This window comes from Nipponia nippon, unplaced genomic scaffold (genome assembly GCF_047370975.1).
Source record: "Nipponia nippon isolate SJK-2023a ecotype South Korea unplaced genomic scaffold, ASM4737097v1 scaffold_1, whole genome shotgun sequence".
NCBI classification, from domain to species: domain Eukaryota; kingdom Metazoa; phylum Chordata; class Aves; order Pelecaniformes; family Threskiornithidae; genus Nipponia; species Nipponia nippon.
Window position 1 is genome coordinate 128,887,494 of NW_028262290.1, and position 24,011 is coordinate 128,911,504.

The window sequence follows — 24,011 nt, forward strand, 5'->3', positions numbered from 1 at the left end:
ATAAAAAATGCCCACCTGAGAGCCTAAACCTTAGCTTAGGTGCTCTGCTCATTCTGCACAAATGCTGATATAAATCCTAGAAAGCACAGAACCATTGCTCATTCAAAATGTTGTTTCTTCTGGAATTCAATTTTGAAAGCTGCAAGCAAAACAAGCAGCACTTCTCCATTAAAAAAAATAATAATTATAGGAGACTTTAAATAACATTTGGATAAAAGAAAATGACAGCTTTTTTCAGGAGTGAATTTCCTGCCCAGAAACATGAAGAGCAGTAAGTCAGAATGACACGCAAGGCCTTCCCTGCGATCTGGAGTCTTAATGCTGTTACATTACACAGCATTTCAGATCAAATCATCATCTTACAGCTGATGATCTGAGGGATACACATGTACATGCCATGTTCTGTGCAATCCTTGGGGCTTCTAATCTTCTCATATAGTTCTGTTTGCGGGTTTACATGCATAAGAAGTTGCTTTACCTCTCTCTCATGTGTACAAGCATTATACCATTTTCCTCTATCCATCTTTCACTCCCTCGTCTTTCTCTGCTTTAAACTTAGCAGTTCCTACTTTGTTATTTTTCTTAACGCATAAAGTGTCCAGCATTGTTCCTTTTAACAGTTTTTTGGATGGTCGAAGACTAACAGAAGTAGTTTGTACTTGAAAAGGCTTTCTCATTTTTAAAAATACTTGAAAAGATCTCCATAAGAGAAGAGAACAGTAAAATGCTTTAACGGCCTTGTTTTCTGCTTAATTGAGTTTGGTTGTTTCATGCCTTTAGGATAAAGGCCAGAAACTGATGAGGATTATGTTAGACCTTGAAAAGCAAGGCTTAGAAGCGATGGAAGATATCCTTACCCGTACAGAGGTTCTGGATCCTGCTGAAGTAGTGGATCTTTTCTATGACTGTGTTGACACAGAACTAAAGTTCTTCAAATAAAGTAAGCAAACACTTCAATTCTTTAGATACTGAGTTTCTGGTACCAGGTATCAGTGAATGCAAAATGTTGGACCCGATTCCGATCCTCCTCCTTCTCTTTTACACTAAGTTAAGGGTATTCAGAATTGGGTCCAAAGCCGCCTTTCTGCCTCAGTGCATCCGTTCGGATTGTCTCCAAAGTCCCTTTTCCCTATGCTACATTGCAGGCAATTTTTTTTTTTTTATTTCACTCTTGCTTGGAATGGATTTTAAATTAATTTTGTCTCATTTCAGCTACGGTGGCTATTGTTAGCCTTTTCACTGGAAGACTGCAAAGTTCTTCAAGCCTTGAAAGAAAGTCTTCACACTTGTGAATTTGCAGGAAAAACATTTCTAGAGGAAAAAATGTCACTTGCTAGCTGTATCCAGTTAACAAATTGCTTTCCTTTGTCCAATCTTGTGGTGTTCCTGTTTGTGTATGTATATAGTGAAAGGAGAAAGTCACTGACTGGTCCAATTACTGTGTGCATGCTGGCTAATTTAGTACAGAATGTTTAAATATGTATGTTGGGCAACCAATTAAAGCAAAGATTAACTTCATCAGGATAACTGCCATATCATCATTGAAAGCAATCTGGTTTTTCCTCTATTGCTCAGGACTAGGCTTGCAGCAAAGCTGACTTGCATTTTTCTCTTCTTGCTAATTCATGCAAAGAATGGTAGAGTTAAAATCCCAGTTTTGAGGGGGCAGGAAGGTAAGTCCTGGTTCTTGACCTTGCTGTGCTGTCCTCATGTTGGGCGTATCTGGTACAGTAACTCAGCATCTGACATCATGCCTGTACAAATGACCAGAATTAGGTCCCCCAGATTAAGTTTTGCCCTCACCTGCACCCAACTTTGGGAAGCTTGTGCTTGTAACGCACCTGGCTGCCGCTCTAGTACTGAGTGCTAAAATGCAGAGCCAGCCTGGATGCCTAAGACATCTGTAAATAACCTGTTGGCTCTTAAGATGCAATTAATAAGGTGTCATATTTACATGCAAGCTACAAACTTGGAATTTTTTGAGGGCATAGATGCTGGACATTGATCAATACCTGACTATTCTCCATCTTTTTGCCTTTGTACTGCTGAAGAGTTCCTAGTAGTCTCCGTGGTGAGCATACATGGCTGATGAATCCATTAAGTACCAGTGAGTTACTGGTGGGTGTGGCAATCCAACTGGTTAGGCTTAGAAATGTCTGTCTTATGCTTCCTTATATTAAGTGCGGTTCTGCAGCATGCTTCCCTTACTTGACAGTCTTACAGGCAGACCTGCTTTTCATGTATTTTCTTCTTGTAGAAGTGAGATAGGGCAAACACTTTAAGAATTAAATCAGTAAACACTGCTTCCTGTGCCATGTGAAGATGGTTGGGTTTTTTTTTTAACAGGAGGTTCAGACAAGAAGTCCGTGTCTTTAGTAAGTGGAAGTTAGCATATGGAGTTAAAATTCTTTACTGTTCAGGGATAGGGATGGTGAAAAACCACGGAGTTTTGTATTGAGAAAATAAAAGCTCCTTAGAAGGCAGCAACACCTCAACTTGAAACGTAAGAGTTGTGCATTAGGGAAATACAGTCATTGCCATATTGGCACACTGCAGTCTCAGATTTTTTTTTTAATGAAATTGTTCCATTTGGACTCACTACTTTGGTACTGCCTTATGTGATAACTGGCAATTGGACAAGAAAACAGTGGGCCTTTTCACTTACAGAAAACAAACATGAAGGTGTTTTTCTTTTTTCTCACCTTCCCATTCACAATACACTCCTCCCATGCTCTATTACAGGAACAGCTCCTGTGCCTAGCTATTCTGAAAATGGGGACAAGGGAAGGAGAAGATAGGCAAGTAAACCCTAAAACTTTGCTTCTCTCTACCTAGCCAGAGTAGGGACTGCAAGCACGCTTCATTTCAGAGGGTATTGTGCTGGATGAAGCCAGCTGAAAGAGCAGGGTGCTTTTGCCAACTGCCCACAACTGAAGTAAATGGATTTCCCATTAAATCCACTTTTGGAATGAAAGGGTACTTTGGATGAAAATACTTTGCATCAGAGTACACTTAACACGTACCATGTTGAACTTCAAAGCTGCTTCTATAAGCTGTTGCTTGCTGAGCCCTTTGCACCCCGACAGGAGTAGCTGGATGTTTGTGAACAAGGGCAGAACAGGGATAAAATGATTGCCCCAGCCGGAGGGCAGAAATTAGGATATACCATTTCACACAGCTCTTTTGCACAACAATTTCTCTAGCCTTTAAGAGTTGGGAGGGAAGGCAAGATGGAAGGAGAGGGTGTTCCTGCTAAAAACATAATATATCTTATTTGCCTGTTTCTTAAGAAAGAAGAAACCAACATTTGCAATTATCTTGTGGGAATTTATGTCCGTATTTGGAACTGTTTATATGACAGAACTAATAAATTGTTTTGAGCACAGTGATCCAGGTAGTAATTTTCTAATAGTATGTTGCTTTTGCTTCAGCTGCGTAGTGCATTCTAAAAAAACCCAAACAAACCAAAAACTGTGCTACAGCAACATGCTTGAGTGCAATCACTAGTCCTACAAGTGGGAGAAACCAGAGCACAGAGCACCCCCATGGCCTTAAAACTTCTAGTGGTCTTGAGCACAGCTGTGGCTCAGCACAAGGAGCTAGTGGGACTGGCTGCCCCGGGGTGCAGCCAGTGTGATTCTCTGTCTCCAGGTAATAGCAGCTTCACAAGCTTCGATGGATCTGGAACAACCACGATCCAGTATGCATGAAACAACATTTCACCAATGCTTGCAAATACGCACAGGCTTTCTAGTTTAATCCCTAAACTCTGTTGTTTGCTTCTAAAATACCCCTAATCATAATAAAAAAAGGAGTAAAATTTTTTTTTCCTTTAGGTATCTTCTGGTAGGTAGTCTAGCATTAAGTAGTTTTAAAATCCTCATGAAGGTACTTATTACAGAGCAGTACACAAGTTCCAGAACAAATGAGAACCAACAGTAAGTCACCTTTAATAGTACTATAACAAAATATTCTTCAAAGCAGTATTAAACTTTTCCAGTTGTTTGAGAAGCAATGTGTATGCTGAGCCCCTGCTTATTAGTGTATTCATGCATATTTATCAAGTAACTGTAATAATGGTGACAGTAAGTATTGGCCAAAGCATCACTACTTTTTTTCTTTTCACACAAAGAACAACAAGGTATCATAACAGGACAGAAAAGACTAATGATGCTTTCTTAGAGTCCTGCAGGTGAAGAGCTTCTTACCCTTACACCATCGCCACACCGTAAGTGTGCATGCGCGTGGAAGTAGGAGTTAGAGCACAACTGAGCTGCTGCAAGAACTAAGGGAAAAGCAGATATGTTAAGATGCAGTTACCCGTCTCTTCCAAATACTTTTGTTCAAAGGCATGGGTGGGGGAAAAGATCTTCACCTGTGATCTATAATGTTACTACAGCTGCAGCTGAGGGGAATTTATGGCAATTATATAAATAATACCAAAACTGTAACTAGCTTGGCTCTTAGCACCAGTCGAACAGCAGTGCCTTTATTGAAGCTGGTGAACCTAGGAAAGCTGTAAGAAGGGGAATCAGAGAGTGGTTGAGGTTAGAAAGGACCTCTGCAGCTCATCTTCTCCAACCCCCCTGCTCAAGCAGGGCCACCTACAGCCAGTTACCCAGGACCATGTCTAGACAGCTCTTGAGTATCTCCAAGGAGAGTCCACAACCTCCCTGGGCAACCTGTGCCAGTGCTCCATCACCCTCACAGTAAGGAATTTTTCTTGGTGTTTCAGTTTGTGCCCACTGCCTCTGGTCCTGTCACAGGTACCACTGAGAAGAGCCTGGCTCTCTCTTCACACCCTCCCTTCAGATATTTATACACATTGATGAGGTCCCCTGTGAGCCTTCTCTTCTCCAGGCTGAACAGTCCCAGCTCGCTCAGCCTTTCCACACAGGAGAGATGCTTCATCATCTTTGTGGCCCTTTGTTGGACTCTCTGCAGCATGTCCATGTCTCTCTTGTACTGGGGAGCCCAGCACCAGACACAGTACCCCAGGTGTGGCCTCACCAGTGCTGAGCAGAGGGGAAGGATCACCTCCCTTGACCTGCTCGTAACACTCTTCCTAATCATAGAATCATTAAGGTTGGGAAAAGACCTCTGAGATCAGTGTTGCGTGGGGTTGTTGTGACCCAAGTGCAGGACCCAGCACTGAGCCTTGTTGAATCTCATACAGTCGGCCTCAGACCATCGATGCAGCCTGTCCAGGTCCCTCTGTAGGGCCTTCCCTACCTTCAGGCAGACCAACCCTTCCACCCAACTTGGTGTCATCTGCAAACTTACTGAGGGTGCACTCCATCCCCTCATCAAGATCATTGATAAAGATACTGAACAGGACCGGCCCCAGTACTGAGCCCTGGGGAACACCACTCGTGACTGGTTGCCAACTGGATTTGACTCCATTCACCACCACTCTCTGGGCTTGGCCGTCCAGCCAGTTTTTAACCCAGCGCAGAGTACATTATCCAAGCCGTGAGCAGCCAGCTTCTCCAGGAGAATGCCGTGAGAGACTGTGTCAAAGGCCTTAGTGAAGTCCAGGGAGACAATGCAGTGAAATGCACAAGAATAAGGGTAAGTCAAGTCTTGCTGGAAACAGGCATCGTAAGAGCAGATCTGAACATCTGTGATCCAAAGACCTTGCCCCAGGCTGCACATTAAAAGCAGAAGCTCAACTCTTGTCTGCTGCTAGGCTGTTACTTTTTTCAACCAACTCTGTTCCAGGCAACTACCACTTTGGGGACTGCATGTTCCATACAGTGTATTTTGGACAATGAATCCTCACTGCTGCTATGGGTGAACAACAGTAGCTCTAGGAGCCTGTTTAAAATCTAGCTGTTGGACCCCTCACCCGAAGGCCTCCTAATTGCTGGGTAAAAACAGTCTGTCACACAAATGGTAAATAAATACCCACTTTACCAGCAGGAAAAGACAGGACACGTGCCCTTACGCACATACTTCATGGCATGTGTATTCACACACACCATTTGTTTTTGCTTACAGTAGAACAATTTGCTTTCCCTGCAGTTTGGAAAAGTTCTGTCTTGTTTGTCAAGTCCATGACCACCCTACCCAGCTGGGCTTCTTCAAACACTATCCTATAAGGATCTATAATCAACAGGAGGTAGGCTCAACCGCAGCCACAACTCCTTGTCATCTCCTTCCTCTTCATGCTTGATGAGAAAAGGATTGTGGGCCCATCTGTTCATGAAAGTGACATTCATGCTGCAATCCAAGGCTAGGCAGAATAGAAGAAGTGAAGAAACATACAAAGAGATTAACAGTATCACGTTAGTTTCTGCTAGTTCATTGAAAAATGTCTGAATAATAACTGGAGAATTTCCAAAATACTTTAAAATTATGATGGAAGGGGAAAAATGAACTACAGGCATGTAATGCAAAAAGTATTCTGAGGTAACATCTGTCAAAATAATAAGAACAAGAATTGTTTCAACACTACAAAGAATTTAAATTTGATGCTGCTTTGCTTAAAAAATATCTACCTATATACAATAATTTAAAAGCCTGTGCTAACATTCCTGTGTTATGTAGGCCAGTTCAAAAAGTAGCATTTACATCACTTCTCCAGTTTATAGAAACGTCAACATTGCAGCACTTGCAATTCAAATATAATCTCTATCACTGTAATGGGGACCCCTTCTGTTTTATTATCTTGATGTTCTTCTTTTTAATACGAATCCAGAGAGCATCAGAAGACTCTTCTCATCTCACATGTGTTCTTAATGGAGGATTTTTAGAGGGATCTGTAAATAGATAGGACAGGTTTAATCAGAGGAGATGATAGATACATTTTTTGTATATGTATTTTGGATGCAGTTCTACAGCAGGGATGCTGCATTTACCTCCTACCCTTGAACTGAGATAGATATATTGCTCATGCTCTGTAACCCTTCAGTAAAAAGTCTTTGATCTGATCATACAGTGGATGATTTAGTCTGAGGCTGCTATGAAAAATCACACAAAGTACCTTGGCATGGAAATGAAAAAAAAAAAAAAAAAAAAAAAAAGTAAAGTTGGAGCTAAAGAGTTGATGTAATAATACAGAAAAGACTGGGTTTTGTAAAAAGCAGAATATGGGCACGAAATCATTCGGCACCTTCACCTACCAGTTTTCAAAGCTGGATAGGTGAACTTCTGCTCTTACAACAGTGATACCAAGTTTCTAAGTTAAGGGGGAAGGAAGAAAAAAAGTAAGGTTGACCCATTCATTACTTTCCTGACAAGGTTCAGGTTCCAAGTCCCTTTGTTATTCAGGTGTGTAAAACACCATGCATAGGATTTAAATCCAAACGCATGATGGAAGACACGGATCAAGTCACCTTTCTTTTGTGATTTCACAAGTTCATGAACAAAAAGCCAACTCAGTAGCTGCCTGTCTATGTGTCATCACTGTTTTTAACATCAAGGGCTCTGCAGATTCAATAATCTAAAGAACACAGACTGTATGTCAAGCCACATCATTTTATGTTTAGCTACTAAGACTCTGAAGTAATTAATTAAGTGCTTTTCATTGTATTTTTGGTCCCCGTTACCACTGTAACAAATCCCATTCCACTCTGTGCCTATCCTAGCAGCCCAGTTCTTCGCATTAATGCTGGTTTCTGTTCTTCGTTTTCACTCCCTGTTTTTAATCCTATTGGATAATTATCAGACCTTCTCATGTTTACACACTTACCTCTAGCTATCTTGCTGGGATATATTTTCTGAAATGGCTTGAATTCATCAGGTGGGGGGAAATCTTCCACAGAATGGAAAGTAAATTTAGATTCAAAGTCATCTGGGAAGTTTCAGGGAAATAAATATCAGTCACTGTTAGAAATACTTAAAAAAAAGAAAAAAATTGCCACAAGTAATTTCAGTTAAAAATGCTGACTTCTTTTCCCCTGGAACTGAGAGTGGCTTACTCCATATAAACAATCTTGATGAGTACTTTTGTGAGCCATGCAAGTTTTCTGACTTAATTGCAAACACTGCCTGGTACTAACTGAAGTTAAGCTTTTGACTGCCGTTCCAGTGTTCTGCCTTGATGATGTTGTGGTAGTAGAGGTATTCCTAGGTGGTTTTCAAGCCATTTACCTTTAAGCAAGAACGAACTGCCAATTCATCAGACCACAAAAATAATTCTTAGCAGTCTTTGCTCTATAAGATTGAAACTACTAAATGTCCGTGAACTGGTTTTAAGAATAGTAATACAAGCACACTACAGCAACTTTTCACAATCTTAAATAATTTTGCAGGTAGCGCACGCTTTTCTTGTCTACTGGATGATTCACCTTTGTGAAAAAGCCTTAATTTTCTCTCATTGTATAAGGTTGCACAAAAATGTTTCTAATGGGTCTAGTTACACTACCCTGAGAAAGTCTTGAATGAGTTTTTGAGGTCTGAGACACACACAGGCTTTTGTACTAAAATCATTAACTAAGGCTACGAGATCTAATGTAGATGTCATTACCCATGATGTGCATATTTCCATTTTTAAGTGGTGGGTAGGGGTCATGAGCTGTAGCCCAGGCTGAGACTCCAGACTTGCTTGTAAGTTCAGTTGTTGGTGATCTCGCTGGTGGCTGTGGAGGAACGACTAGCTTCCCGGCACCAGCTCCTTAAAAAGAAGCAGCAGACCAGTACATAATCATCATCGTGACTTAAGAAATGGGCTTTGCACCAAAGTGGAGGGAGCGTAGAAGGAATGCAGTATTTGTGGCAAACTTACACAGCTATCGTAGCATACTTCATAGCTGCTGTTTGTCAAGCCTGACCATGGATTTATAGCATTAAGTATTAAAGTCGCTACTGGGGTTGGCTGAGGCTTGCTATTTCTAGTTCTAGGGAAAGTCTGACATACTGAAGGATGGTTTTATCCAGTCTAGAGGGGAAGACTATCCTTCCACTTTCACAAGAACAAGCAGTTTCTTTAAGGAAAAAAACCCCAAACAACCACACTAGATGGTATCTGTAAAAGAAAATAATTTCCTGACACTTCAGCAGCTACGCAGTGGGATTACCATTATTCTTGTGCATTTCACTGAGGAGTTGCAAGAGCCTTCAAAGTTTACATCTTCCGGGCAGACCTGCCACAGGTGCTGTGCCAGGGGGAGGAAGCCCAATGCCTCCACGTTAGCAGCCTCTTAAAACTGCTTCTCCTCCTAGATAACCAATAGAAAGGCAGGCTAATTTTATGGAAATCTCAGAAGTTGAACCACCGTGAGAAATAGGCACCTTGATAAAATAACAGTTCATCAGACAGTTCTGAGCAGAATTAATCACTGTCACGAAGCACCTGATCTGCTGTACTTGCATGGCCTTTCCCATGGCTGTCAGAGGGAACCAGTAATCTTTCTCTCCATGTGTGGCTGCTAAAATACAGGATACAGAACATTCTCTTCAGATGTTCCTTATTAAGCAGCTGTCTCCATTTCTCAAACCCACACAGATCTAGGCTTTTTTTTTTTTATTATCTTCATTATGTCAGAGAAGTCTGCTAAAAGTTCCTTCTGCCACCTGCTCAAGGAAACACTAGCCAATATCCCCACTTCCCAAGTAGTCAGAGAAACCTTTGCCCTACCACCGTGATCGCAGGAGGCACTGGCTGCTCCCCTTTGTTGAAAAGCAGAGGGCTTTTCTGTATTTGCCTTTGCTCCTCTATGGCTGCAGCAGCCCCATCTTTGTTTTATTCTCTCCTGTAACGTTTCCCAGCCATTGCTCACATTGCTCTAGAGCGCGCAGGTCCAGCAGCAGAGGGATGTTGTGGGTAGGCTGGCAGACTCTGCTGCCCTACCCGAGACTGCCAGGAGACCGCTCCTGAGCTCAGTCATTGTGCTGCTGGAGACACACCAATGCCAACACAAAAGCAAGAAGCCCAGCAGTCCTAAAACGTTGCTTTCACTGCTTCCGAGAATCGCCGATTAAACTATATGGCGTGCGTGCCCAGTGCCTGACATCTCGCATGCTCGTTACAGGCCGTGCAACCTACAGGTATTCCTCCCAGATGAAGGACCTCACCCTCCTGCTACGTGTGCTCTTCATCCACCAGTGCAATTTCCCCCCCTGCTCCCCGCTAGCGAAAGGAGAAAAAAGCCTCCCTTCTTGGAACGCTGCTCTCACCTGTGCCTCGGCCGGGTCTCTTCTTCCTGGTCTCCACCACTGTTGCGGGCTGTGGGAGGCCAGGGGTGGGAGAAAGCGGCAGCGGAGTGGGAGGAAGCGGCAGCGACTGGATGCTGCTTGGCTTATGGCCCTGTGACAGCAAGTGGGGAGACTTGGGGGGCAGTGGAGGGGGCACGTCACCACTGCTAAAGGCTGGGGAGGGTGGAAAGGAGAGCCTGTTTGAGGTCAGGGAGTGCGTGTGTGGCGGAGGAGGAGGTGGCGGGGGCGGCGTGGGAGGCGGACAGTCCCTTCCTTCAGATGGAGAGGAAGCAGCAGCAGAGAAATCGTTTGTCCTGCCTGGAAAGCCACAGGGGGGCACGAGGGGCAGGGGAGGAAGAGGAGGCGGCGGCGGGGGGTGTGAAGCGCCTGCTTGAAACTTGGTGGGTTTGTCAGCCTGAGGAGGAGGGAGCGGGGGCGGAGGAGCGGCGCCGGGGGACACCCCCTTGGGAGGGCGCTCGGCTGGAGGGGGGAGAGGGGGAGGAGGAGGGAAAGTGAGGGAAGGCTTGCTGGAAGCAGGGGGCGGTGGCGGGGGGGCGGGCAGGCTGGGCCGCCCGGGGCCCGCTCCGGCTCCGGCTCGGGAGGTGCTGGGGGGCTCTGGTGGGACAGCCGCCCTTGGGCCTTCGGCTGGATGCGAGGGGGTACTGCTCGCCTTCGCAGCGCTGCTGGTCGGTGGGGCGGAGGGCTTGGGAGCCGCTGCTCGGACTCCAGGAAGCTGCCCAGGCCTCCCAGCTGAAAAACAGGTATCGCACGTTACACATCAGGATTTCGTTCCCACTCGTCAGACAAAACAGCGCAAAGAGCAAGCTCTTCATCTTCCCCTCCCCAGTGGTTACCCTGAGTGACTAAACTAACTCTACCAAAACATCTCACACCCAACAGGTTGCCCCTGCTGTAATGGGGCTTGGGAGGTGATGTATTCCAGTGGGCACCGGGGACTCTGCTTAGTTATATGATGGCCTGCTGAGAGACCCGGCTCCCCTCCCTCTTCCTCAGTTTCTGCAAAATTAAATAGTTTAAGGAGAAGGTGCTTTTCTGCAGGGGCCTGGGGTCCTTCCTATCAGCCTCATCTGTCTAGTACAGCCCGCTGAACATGGGTGAGCCATTAGCAAATGGCTAATGGAGGAATCGCGAGTCCTAGTGAAAAGCCCTCAAAGAACACAAGTAGACTGACACGCATCAACTTGCATCGTTGAAGTTAAGTACTTGTTTAAGATTTAAAAATTCACACAGATGTTACATAGATCTCAATCCCATGGATAATAGCCAAGTTCTTAAAAGTAATGCCTCAAAGGCTTTCCAGAAGGCAGAGGTACAAACGCTTCCTTTTCAACAGCAGATGCCCAAAGACTCTTGACCTTACAAAATGTATTTTCCTGAGTAAATGTCAAGGATTTCACAAAGCATGATGCCAAAAAAGGCATCTCATTCTATATTCATATAGTCTGATAGGCCTTGTCGTAGTTCTAAGAACAACTCAAAAGTAGCTACTGCAGCTGAAGCTACGTGAGGAACCCCAGTCACAAGCAGCGCTGCGCATCTTGGCTTGCCTTCCAGGAAGAAAAAAGAAACCTGCAGGTAGAGCCAAGTTTTGTCTTTCCCTGCAAATGCCTGCTTTGCTCTGTGCTGCCTGAGCAGGCACCAGCTGCCCAACAGCACCAGAGATCATTGCTGTGACTCAAAGTCACGCTTCATCGATGCTGGCACTTCTTGAGGCAAAAGCAGCAGTAGGGCTCCCACACGTGCCTTCCTCCTGTCTTTGTGAAACAATAATAACCTTCTTTTTCAGGTCAATAAATTACCTTGCTGGATCAAAGCTGCACTTTATAAAATCCAGAGGGCAAAAATCTTAAATACGAATCTTTAAAGTAACACACAAGCCTGCAACACCATAGAAATACATGCTCAGGGAGGGAAGGAAATATGATTTCCATTTGTGCTGAAGTTGATAAGCTCGGATTTCAATACTCTGTTAGAGGCACAATGGAAAGTTTTCATTACGCTAATGTAAAAAGTCTCAATTAAAACTCTGTACAACCTATTCAATCTTTTCCCTACCCAGTGTAGAGATAGCTTATTATTTACATTTTAAGGAATAAGGCGCCCGAGATCTAGGAAGATGATTTCAAGCACATTATTAATTGAGCCCTCCATGGTCACAAGATAAACTAAGGGTTCTGAAAAAACAATAAAAATCAATCACTAAAGCTAACCCCAAAGTACTTTTATCCCAAATCACAGTTCCCCCCAGCTATTTTTTTCATACAAATGACGCCCTTACCCGGCACGTCCCTCTGGCCTGCTGGTCTGAGAACAGGAAAGCCACCAGCAAATAAACCTCCCAGAGGCTGCTGAGAGCTGCCTTTATTAACGGCTGGATTAACTCCATCTCTGTTAGCTCCTTTGGGTTCTGTTAAAAAGAACCAAAAAACCAGGGTATATCAGAAAGTCACTTCATCCTGCCCTCAGAGTGCTAAGACTTGGCACCAACAAACATAGCCAAGACCAGGCTTTTCCCTCTTTAAGCAGGCTAAGCAAGGAAAGTTATTGTTAATACAGTAAACTACCATTACTCTCTGACCCATATCTCGGAGCACAGCACCCTCTCGTGCTTTTTAATCTCACATCAATAATGACACCAACAAGAAATTGTGTTAGACAACATTAAATTTATGCTTCCAGAATTTTTTGGCATTTTTGTTTTTTTATCTAGTAAAGAACAATTCTTCTGCCACAGCCATATGAAGATGCAGACCTTTGCTGAACTTCAAACCTGCCCTTCAATTTGAAGACTGTCCAGCTGACCTCCACAACTGAGGCTTCCGCAAAGCTCACCCAGCGACCTTACTCAGGAGCACATACTTACTTTCAATCTGTGGTGCACTGCGGTCATTGATTTGAGTCACTTTTCTTAAGCGAGTTCCCTGCTGGATATCAGCTAACAGCGCGCTTCGTGCTTTTTGGTCTTCCTTTCGCAATTTTGGTACCTCTGAACTTGCCTGTTGACAATAAGAATATTAGATGGGAGGTACAGACGAAAATACATGCTTAGGAAGGACACATAAGCAAACACGAGATAGAAGACCTGAAGTAAACCATCCCTGGCAGCTGTCATTTCAAAGCCTTTGAGTCGAATCCACAAGAACAGCATTCAGTTGTGTAGGAGGCAAGAAAGCTGACAGTTTAAATATAACACAAATCTAATACTAGCTGTGTTAATACTGTTGAAAGGAAATTAGGGGGCATGCTTAAATGAAATGTGACCTCTTGCTTGGCCATTTATGGTCTCTGCCCTGCAACTCCAGCTCTGACTGCCTCTCTTGTTAGCTCTTTTCATGCTATTTACAATGCTTTACAACAAAGATTTTATGCGCCACCTTAGAATAAACATCTTACTGTTTTATCCACTTTGCCTTAGGAAAAAAGATGGATAAATGCATACTGCACTTATATTTGAATGTGATCGTTAACTAATTTAGACTGTCTCTCTATATTGGAGATTTACACCAGTTTAAGTAGACTGTCTTTAGAACAATACAATTATATTTTAGTAACTTTTCTAGCATAACCAAGGTCTGTAAATGTAAAGTCAGGTTGTAGTTTAAAGTTTTTTAATAAAACCAGAAAATATTTTTATTCTTATTTCATCAAGCTTCCTGTTATTTAAAAAAAAAAAAATCAAATCTTTAAAAAGTTTGGACATTTCACTTTCCTGAAGCAGATACAAAACAGTAGATATAAAACAGATATAAAAAAGCTGTTACTTCTAAACCTATCATGTGGTTAACAGAGTGGTATCTTCATGTCAGAGGAGTGATGCGCTGCATGTTTCCACACCGACTACAAATTCCCGTAGGTTAGCTAACTCCCTAAAGAGAACAAATGTCAGAAGTGTTTCCACAGCCCTTAATTTTAGCATCATAGTCATAACAAAGCAGAACAATAGTCACTTTAAAACAAAAAGCCCAAGTTGGTAATAGCATTCTGAAAGCAAACCAGACATTTGAGAATACTTAACCAGCTGCTGAATTAATAAAATGTCTAACTTGTGAATCCTAAATGAAGAATTACACCGGTACGATACCACTTGTGGTTATTTTTGTACTTGCAAAAAAAAAAAAAAAAAAAAAAAGAAAAAAAAAAAAGGCAAGCTAGATTTGCAGAGCCCCACTAGATGGCACTCCAGATCGCTGCTAATGCCAGTTGCATTCCTGACACCTGATGTAAAAACTCGGAATTATCATCTTGTGACTGATACCGTAACCATATATTATTTTAAAATATTAGAAAAACCCCCACTTTGTTACATGGTTTCCTCATTTGAAACACTGTTGCCTGCCCTTGTGCCTTCAGGACAGCGAGTCCCACTGCCCAGTAAGACCACCCAGAAAAGCTGCTGGTGTAAGCAGTGCTAGACCATGTACCAGCCAGAAACAATTTCCACTCACATTTTCTATAAGTTGACAATACTTACCGTGAAAAATGGAAATACCATAACTGGAACAAGGGTGACGCCCCTTCTCACAAAAGCTTTTTACCAATATCTCGAACTTCACGCCTCTCTACTCCCACTAATGACTTTGCTGTAGCACGGCAACCAGGATCTAGAGGGATCTGACCAAGACCTATGTTTAAAATTAGATCCCGCAGCTGTGTTTTCGTTTCTGGGTCCAAGTGTCCGTATATTATGCCAGCTGTCCACTTCATCTCCCTGATCTGCTTCTCTGAGCAGGTAGGCTATTGGAATATAAAGTCTTGATATACAAATAGCTACTAGGCTAAAATACCCTACTTGGGGCAACTTATATTTGCAAGTGACCCATGACTTGATATCACTTTAACACGGCTAAGATATTTTGTTCACGATTTGTAGCATAAAAAAGCAGGAACAGTATTCTGCAGGCCCATAACGCAGCGTAACAGGCTGCCTTTCTCTTACGATAGATGCCCTCACTTCAAGCACAACTCCATCCCACACCCCAGCTGTTTCTTCTTCCTCCTCGCGTACGTAAGAAAGACAATCTTCCATGCCCAGCCTGGTGGACTCGGGTGATTGATTAGCTGCTGAGTAGCCTGATACGGATTCTCTTTTTCCATCACAAAGTCAGGATGGTCTGGGGTGTAGTGTTGCCTGGTTGCACAGCGGTCAGAGCTCCTTTGGATTTCTTGCTCGCTGCCTGCGCTCCCAAGGCCGGTGACAATTCTTGTCAAGAATCGTTTCACCAGATAAGCATCTCGCCCACTCATCTGCTGGTGTTCTGCATTTGCAAATTCCTGGGTTTACCATATTGCTTTGTGATCCACAATCAGAAAGGAACCTTCCTTCAATTAAGAAATTAATCTGGGATTCACACTCATGCTATGCCTGCAATACACAGCACAACAGACACTAAATGTGCAAGTTATGCATCAAGAGAAAAATAAAACCGGGAACTCTTATGGGTGTCAAATGTTCAATCCCGACCACATGAAACAGAGGCGTTTAGACAGGAAGACAAATACATTTTGTGTCACAGAGGAAAAACAGCTGCAAGACAAAGAATGTAATTCTTAGGCTCCTTTCTGCCACCCCATCTGCAGGGCAGCCTCATTTATTTACAGAAAAGGAAACATCTTGGTCTTTCAATGAAAATCAGAAGGGAAGCAGAGAAGAATGTGAAGATCATTTGTTTTATCAGATGCCAGAGCTGCCTCAGGTAACACAGAGTGAAATTAAATTCCATACTTTATTTACATGAATCAGTAAGGGAACAGTGGGTTCTCATTACCTTAGTAACCAGCAGGTTATTCTGCTACTATTTCAGACATAAAGAATGGCACATTCAGTACAGACTTGGAAACAGAATGGAACAAACCACACATGTAAATAGCCTGAACATTAAGAGATCTACTCCCTGCTCATCTTGCCAAACTCCACTACTTTTGTCTTCAGTGTCCTAAATTACACCCTCAGCTATGCCATTCCGTAAGGTATAGGATCAATGTTTGGGCTACCTGACAGGTCTCCAAAGTACCTGTAAACAGGAAAATACCATTATATCACAATATTTAGAGTGATGTTCCAGAGTGTAAATCATCAATGATGGAAATAAACATTTCAAAATTTGCAGGTGATAACTTAGACTGGCAGAAAAATGAATAACGAGGACGGCATGGTTATACATAGAGATCCGAATCACTGCAACTTGAGGCCAATGGAATAGAACAAACCAAAACATAGCAGTCCTCTACCACTGGGGAAAAAAAAAAATAAATGCACAATATACAAATGTAAAACTGAAAATCACTGGATGAAAAGTTCTGGCCATACCTCTGAAATGAAAGCCTGCATCCAGAGTGCCACAAGCCTGAACCTGTCAGCAGGCTCCAGCAGTGAGTGTGCGTGAGCATGTGTGCCTGTCCTCTCAGCACAGTGCCATGGCAAGGAGGGATAGCACACTCCCCTGACATATTTCTTCCTTTCAGAAAAATAACGTGAGCAAAAGTGGAATTACAAATTCAGTTCTGGTGTCCAGATCTTTAAAATTATGTTGAAAAACCGGAGATGCACAGGAAAGAGCCAACGTGGTGTTCAAAAAGCTGGAGGAAACAGTTCAGATTTTAGCAGCTCAGTCTGGTCCATGAGCCCTGAAGTCTATCTGAGGGGTGGCCTGCCTGCACAACATACAAACCTTTACAGGGAAATGATGGTGAGGACTCAGGGTCTGTTAATCCAGCAGAAACAGGCATTTGGTGAATTAACGTAAGACACAGCCAGACAAACTCTGATGAGAAAGCAGCAAGTACGGAAGCAGTCAGAGTGACCGCTCCCCGCAGCAAAGGGCTGTGGATGGCAGCACATTATCAATTTCTTGGTTTTCAGATGAAGGCTGGATCCTCTCTGACAGAGGTGCTTTTTGTGAAGCACAAGTCACTGGGCCCCACAGAGAGCTAGTTGCTGACACGCAATATACCTTGCAGTGGGGAGGCAGAAAGTGGTTTGTAACAGTTTCTTCCAGTTTTGAGTTCTGTGAAAGTGAGTAATTTTGTTTAGCAGAACAACTCTGTTTACACTGTATATATGGACCACGCAAGGTCTGGCCCTGAATAATCACAATCTTAACACCCTAAAGTGGGTTGTATCAGACAAATTAAGATCAGAGAGACTTTTTTAAAGAAAATGGCCTGAAATCCATGGCAATGAGCTCCATTTCTGGATGCATTACTGCTGCAATACTTGCATCACCTTGGGAAAATCACTTTACATCTTGCAAGATGGATGGGAACATCAACCTACCCTGTGGGCTCCTATGATACTTAAAATATTTAAGAGGCATACGTGCTCAGATACTAAAATGATGTAAATGCAGAAGGCACCAGGCATTTGCAAAAGTTCATAGTACTACTAATCATAGGGAAGTACTAATTACTATCTTTCAGATTTTAAAGAGCACCCCTGCACTCAGAAAAGGGGAAATCCTCTGGACTCCAGGCAGGTAGTTCAGGTCACAGCGGATGCATACGGTGTCCTATAAATGGGTTACATTTACTCTGATTTTTAAATACGCTCTTCAGTGATTTTGCAAAATACTTCAGGGTAGCGTAGATCTTCATAAACATGACAGTTGCAGCAAAAATGTACCTCCAGCCGTCTGGACAATCCAGTAGCCAGACAGTCACGGACCTTTGTTTCAGAATAAACCCATCAGCTAACTGGGAAAAGAGGATCCATTACTCCAGCTCTATAATAGGTAGGAGCCATAAATAAGAGAAAATAAAGCACAATTCCATCCAAAGGCACTACATTCTCTTTTATTTCAGAGAACTTATAGTATTGAGTATTTATACTCCTAACGTGTAATGAATTGTGTCATCACAGTAGATTCCCTTTCCTGGTCACTTTTTATAGGAAATACAACTGTGTAGAAAATTTATTTATCTGAACTAGATAAAAAAAAAACCTAAAACAAAAAAGAAGTCAAAATACATTTAGCTTATCCCTAACTATCTATTTGGTGAGACATATACCGATGAAATTAAAAGCCAATCAATTTGACATGCAATATTTTATTATGGGCAGAAAAAGAACTCTCTTTTGCTGACAATTTCATTTATTTCTGTGAATCTGGTGTCAATCACCCTTCCTCTCTCCCATGCCCAATTTTTTTCCCCCTAAACAAAAAAAGGATTCAATGCAGAGATCAAGCACAGATACTGGCAGAAGGCACACGCAGTGTATATTTTAATAAAAGAAGAGTTTGAGGACACCCCTTAACAAACCCTTGCTTTCTTCTTATTTTTCTCTGCTGTGCTCAGCCAAACCTGCACAGACATGGGCTGAGGCAACGGATCTTCACCAACACAGCATGCAACACCTCAGGTTTTGGCTTTAAAGGAATGGGAAAGACGTTGTAGCAAGATAAAGATAGATGAACAGAAAGCACTAAGATAAGGGATGCTTGATTACAGAGACACACATTCATGAAAACAAGAGTTCCTGGGCCAGTCCTGGCCTTCTCTAGCATCCAATCTGACACGATTTAGAGACCAAACTTAAATTAAGAAATGCAAAAGAAAAAATCTACGAACATGGCAATGGGCAATTAAAACCAGCACGTACAACAGCAGACAGGGCAAAACCAGCAATAGCTGCATAGGCAGCGCAGTCAGTGTTGTGACGGTGCCAAGTCTGGCTGAAGAAACTGTGCATCAACAGTGAGAGACAACTGAAACATCTAAACCTTAATTCAAGGACATGCAAAGCATCAAGAAAGAGCTTGAACAACTGGAAATATAACAAAACCCCCCAAATTTTATTCCTATATTAACAATAACTGGAATTCTGGTGTGGACAAATATGGATTGTTCAGGAAAGAGGACAATAAAGGTTAAAGCTAGCTGTGTAACGCTGTACATGCGTCATGCCAGAGATGGCTAAGAATATAAAGAAGAAAACACAGCTTGTTTGGGGTTGGTAAATCATCTGAGGAAGGATGATGAGTGTTCTCACCGCCCATATGGCACAGCAAGGCTCTCCAAGTAGGAGAGCATGGAGGGAGAGATGATTGGGTTCCCATCCAGCCATAAAGCTCCTGCTCCCTTGTCGAGAGCCAGGCACAGGGCTGGTGCTCACAACAGACTTGGAGGGCACAGACAGAGTAAGGGGCCGTAAGGGGCAGCATCCTGCTAAAATACCCTTCTGGGAACACTGATGATGAAAAAGAGTGGACTAAGAGCAGGGGAGACCTGCTTGCGAGCAACTCACTCCATAACGTCCTTCCACTTAACCACAAGCTGCTGACCACAAGCATTCCATAAGAAGATCCCTGTAAGCATCAGGACTAATGTATTTAAATGAATTCAACTGTTAAAAGACTGCATCCTTTCCAAAAACAGAACTGACAGAAAAAATAGAATATTGACAGTAAGATGCCAGAACGTTCCAAGAAACTACAATGTCCTAATTTTTTATTAAAAGAATGAGGTTGTTTTGGAACAAGGTAGAATATGGAAGATGACCAGAAATCTCAGTGTAAGCTAGCCAGTATGTCTTTCTTGACATAGCATAGGATTATAAGTCATCTATGCATTTGTAGCCCAACATGAAATCTTAAATGCCAGAGGAACTTGCTCTCCCAAGATCAATCCACTATTACTAGATTAGAATTACGCCAAGAATTCACGATTTTGTATTTGCAGCAGAAGCAGTTTGCCCAGCAGGCAAGAGCATTGCTTTCACAAAGAATTCTCAAACCGGCAGCTAAAGTCTCCCCTGGGAATGTGCCGAGAAATGCAACTGCAACAAAAACCAGGAGCTTATTAAAATAATAAAATAAACTCAGTTTCCAGCAAGTCACAAACAGAAATACAATAGAGAAAAACAGCCATCCATCTTGCATTTACTTTAAATATGCATCAGGTGTGGTTTCACTCATGCACTGTCAAATGCAAAATAAAATAATCAAAATAATCCCCTCTTCCAGCTTCAGGAAAAATCCAGCAAGTCTCAACAACAAAGCACATGACTTCTTTTATTTTAAGTATTTTAAATGTTCGTTTATAAAGAAGCTTGCAAGATCTGGTACTTGTGAGTTTTGCTTCATCTATTCACAACAGAGCCCCAGTCTCTGATTTAAAGCTTTTTAATTATGGGAAACCTCGCCACAGTGCAAGACTCCACCTGCACAGTCAATCGCAAGATCAGGTCCGCTTCTTGTGTTTCTCCTGTGTAGCATAGGATGAAACTAATTAATTCTTGGCACCTGGTCTGCCTGGGTAAACACGGCAAACTCTCAGCCTTCTAGCAAGCTGAGCTTCAAACGCTTCCCATGCAAGGGGTCACTCTCCAGCCAACATTTTTTCTGAGGGAACCCACATGAGGGGACCTGCCAAATAACTTCCTGGCAGCTAATAAAGTCATTGTTTCAAGAGAATGACAGGACCAGCGTTTCACGATTCCATCTACGCCCAGCTCAATAATGATTAACCGTGATCTCAGCCTCCATCGCACAAAGTTTTGCAATCTGAACCTGCTGGGTTGAAAAGGTCATCGAGCAATGTGTGTACTTAGATAGGCTGGTGTAGACACCAGCCTCGTTCCTCAACTTCTAGCAAGGGAAGTACTGTGCAAAAGTTGTTACAGATCTCTTCCCCGTGTTTTAGCCGCCGCCTAGTCCTGGCATTAGTCCCAAATAACGAGGCATTACAGCGTTAGCAGAGATGGTGCCTGCTCTGCACTAGCATCTACCTGCTCGAAGCATATCAGCAGACACAATGGCAGGGAACAAAAGATAAAAAAATAGCATAGCAGGAGTTACTCAGTTCTCTACATCTATATTCCAGTGCTCATTTCAAACACCACCAGCAATCAACGCCACTGCACCCAATAAAACCCTCTTCATTTTATGTTAGCACCACTCCATCAGACAATGTAAAATCTTGTATACTTAAAGGTTCAATTGCTCCTGCTACAAACGAGCAGTGGGCTTATTAACAAGGGTGTACTTAAAGTCTTCTAGTGTGGGTTGCTAAATTTTTGTACCTAAATGCAAAAATGCAATAGAATCAATATGATGATTTATACCTGCTGAGCCATTTAGCTTTTCTGTGGGTATTTAACTTACTGACACCCACAGTTTAAACATAAATTCTGGCTGTTCTTTCACTAAAAGAAAATATGCAGTAACAGAAGCCACCAAAATGGAGGCAGTATAAAATGAAAACTACTCTGAAATTGTTTCCCAGCAGTTCAGAAGGATCACAAGTCAGATACCAAAAATACCCTGAGACTGGCTTCAAAAAGTAATTCTGAACTTCACCTTCTGATTTCTAAATTTTTGGGATTCAAATTCCCAAGATTTCCTCTGCATCAGTTAAAACAGAAGTGAAAATTCTTACATAAACAAGAAAACCTGAGGCCCTGGCACTGCAATGAAAATGTCAAACAGCACAAGGCTGAAAATACTGCTGTGGGAGCTGGTGACACTACCGCTGTTTATTCTCCGTCTACCATAGCAGGGCCCCCAGAATGACAAGGGCTATTATGAGTAGTGATAACAAAATATTCAACATGTGACAACCTCCACATATCACAATTTAACCTCACACTGTTCTAAGCACGCTAGGCCATTTCTCCTACCCAATTACCTGTGTAGAAGCTACTGATCATTCTGAAATGCCTTTCAGCACCCATGCAAAATTATGGTCAGCCCAAGACAGGAGAGTAGTGAGAAACTAACATTTCTTGCAATGCCAGCCACGCAGAGAAGTCCAACTCAAGTATGGCTATAATTCTGGGTTCTCTTTTAATTAAAAGGCTACAAGTGTAATATTAATTGACAGATGAAATTTACTATGTACCTACTGCATACACTACAGATGGGGTACTGATTTTTCAGGGCAATATTACCTTGTGATTAGAACGGTAAATTAACCTATTAGCTCTCTGCAGCTAGGCTGCTTCTAGTACCTGGGCTTGATCATCTACAGCTGGTACCTCTGCAACACACTGCAATTTCCATACTTCTATATGGAAAATTACACAGATGACAAACAGTCAGCAAGAATAAGAAACAATTTAAATGCTTTCTATTCCATTCAGACATGTACAACACACGACATTATGAAGAAACCTGCAAAACAGAACTCACCACCTAAATACATTAGAAGTGATGACGTAAGAGATCTCAAGCAAAGCATTCAGGAAGATCAGCACATATGAATACATGCAGCACATGCCTCTGTATCTGTCCAGATGAAACACACGGAACAATGCCAACCTAGTATTTGTTTCCTTTACATCTTCCCCACCTTTCATAGCTCCCACTTACCCTTTCTGTATTTGTTGACTACAAGAGTAGAAGGCTACAGCAGCAACACTTCGAGATGCCATAGCCATGCAATCCTACATTTTCCACTATCTGAAAATTAAGTCAAATAAATGACACAAAGACACAGCATTTTTCTACATAATTGCCTCTCGCTTCTTTATGAAAGCAGACTGGTGTGAGATGTGATACAGTATTAAAACACTATAAATCAGGTCCTTTATTTTGGCTGGAACAAAGCATTCTCAAAAATTTCAGCTGCACCTTGCCCAGCCCGTAGCACAGTCTGTATGATGGCCAGTCATCAACAAGATTACCAAGCCTGCGCTCTCTCTCACTCTAGTATGTTTTACCTAGCAGCAATAAATATTATGATTTAGTATCTCCTGACCTAGGGACTTCATGACAAAGTACTAAATCTCATCTTACTCACAGCTCGCATAAGATTTTAATAAACACATTCCTAAATATTTTGTAATTGGCACTATGCATGATTCTGTTAAGCTTTCAGTGTTATGCTTGCACGCCTAGGGGTCTGAATGAAAACTTGAGAAATTACCTTCATTTTTACAATAAATCATTAGCAGGCACACACACACACTTATATGCACACATTCTTTTTCTCATACGTGGTAACACCAAATCAAAATACCATATATCGTCAGTATCTTCAGCCAAGCTGTTTTACATACGTTGGTTTTTTTCTCTTTCCAAAGAACAGTAGTACTAAATGTCACAGGAGCAAAACCAACTCCCACACAACTTGAGATAAGCACTGCAGCTTTCTGAATTTCTTGGGAGGGTTGGGGAAAACAGCTCAACAAGGTTTGTACTCTGACAACTGCATGAAGGAGGGGAAAAAAAACCATCCCCCCAAGGAAAACTATCAGCTGATGTTTTCTTTAACATTGGAAATCCTACCTCTGTGTAAATTATGCATTTATCACAGTGTTATACCATGAGGAATTGCTCTTCTGAGTTTTTTATTATACGAATAGAAAATAAGGGCAGAATAACAAACTTGGTAAACACTGACATATGTTTATCTACAACAGAAATTCTGTTTCTTTTTTTTAACTAAATAAGAATGCAATAATCGTTAAGATTAATGTACATGCCAGTCTAGTGTTCACCATTATTTCAAGTTTCACATTTCTCTCACCAAAGTAAGCACATTCCTTTCTTCTCTTAGTTTTCAGTGTGCCAATAAGGCAAATAAACTCCTGGTGCTACTTTACCAGCTTTAATAATTTGATGCATTGTGATTTTTTGGGGGATTAATTTCTATGCTAAGACTTTAATAATACCAATTCTAAAGAGAATAGAAGTATTTTCTTAAACTCCACAAACATATGAATCATTAAACAAACATCTTTGAATAAGGCACAACCCAGCAGGGCTGCTACACATACACACTTCCTTCAATATTAACATTTTAATAGGTGATGACTGATCATAACTTAGGAATTCAAATGTACAGACAAAGGCTGCACAGCAGTGAGCAGCCTCCCCTGCATGTAAAAAGTGAATGTAGTTTATCCAAGCAAAATT

General features: G+C 42.2%; 2 protein-coding genes across 9 annotated transcripts in view; one reads left to right on the forward strand and one right to left on the reverse strand.

The window, feature by feature from the left end:
* Positions 1-3,389, forward strand: part of SCRN1 (secernin 1) — a 40,729-nt gene extending 37,340 nt beyond the window's left edge. The window contains exons 8-9 of the mRNA XM_087772302.1: positions 781-940; positions 1,213-3,389. Coding sequence (XP_087628428.1) covers positions 781-939 — 159 coding nt within the window. The 3' untranslated portion in view covers position 940; positions 1,213-3,389. The remainder of the gene's footprint in view (positions 1-780; positions 941-1,212) is intronic.
* Positions 3,390-3,926: 537 nt separating this feature from the next.
* The window catches only part of WIPF3 (WAS/WASL interacting protein family member 3), a 39,066-nt gene continuing 18,981 nt past the window's right edge, over positions 3,927-24,011 (reverse strand). For all 8 annotated transcript variants that reach the window (XM_087772274.1, XM_087772231.1, XM_087772282.1 and 5 more), the window contains exons 3-8: positions 13,022-13,154; positions 12,437-12,565; positions 10,120-10,887; positions 8,471-8,617; positions 7,694-7,795; positions 3,927-6,761 (exon numbers count right to left, since the gene is read on the reverse strand). In XM_087772274.1, the coding sequence (XP_087628400.1) occupies positions 6,721-6,761; positions 7,694-7,795; positions 8,471-8,617; positions 10,120-10,887; positions 12,437-12,565; positions 13,022-13,154 (1,320 nt within the window). In that variant the 3' untranslated portion in view covers positions 3,927-6,720. The remainder of the gene's footprint in view (positions 6,762-7,693; positions 7,796-8,470; positions 8,618-10,119; positions 10,888-12,436; positions 12,566-13,021; positions 13,155-24,011) is intronic.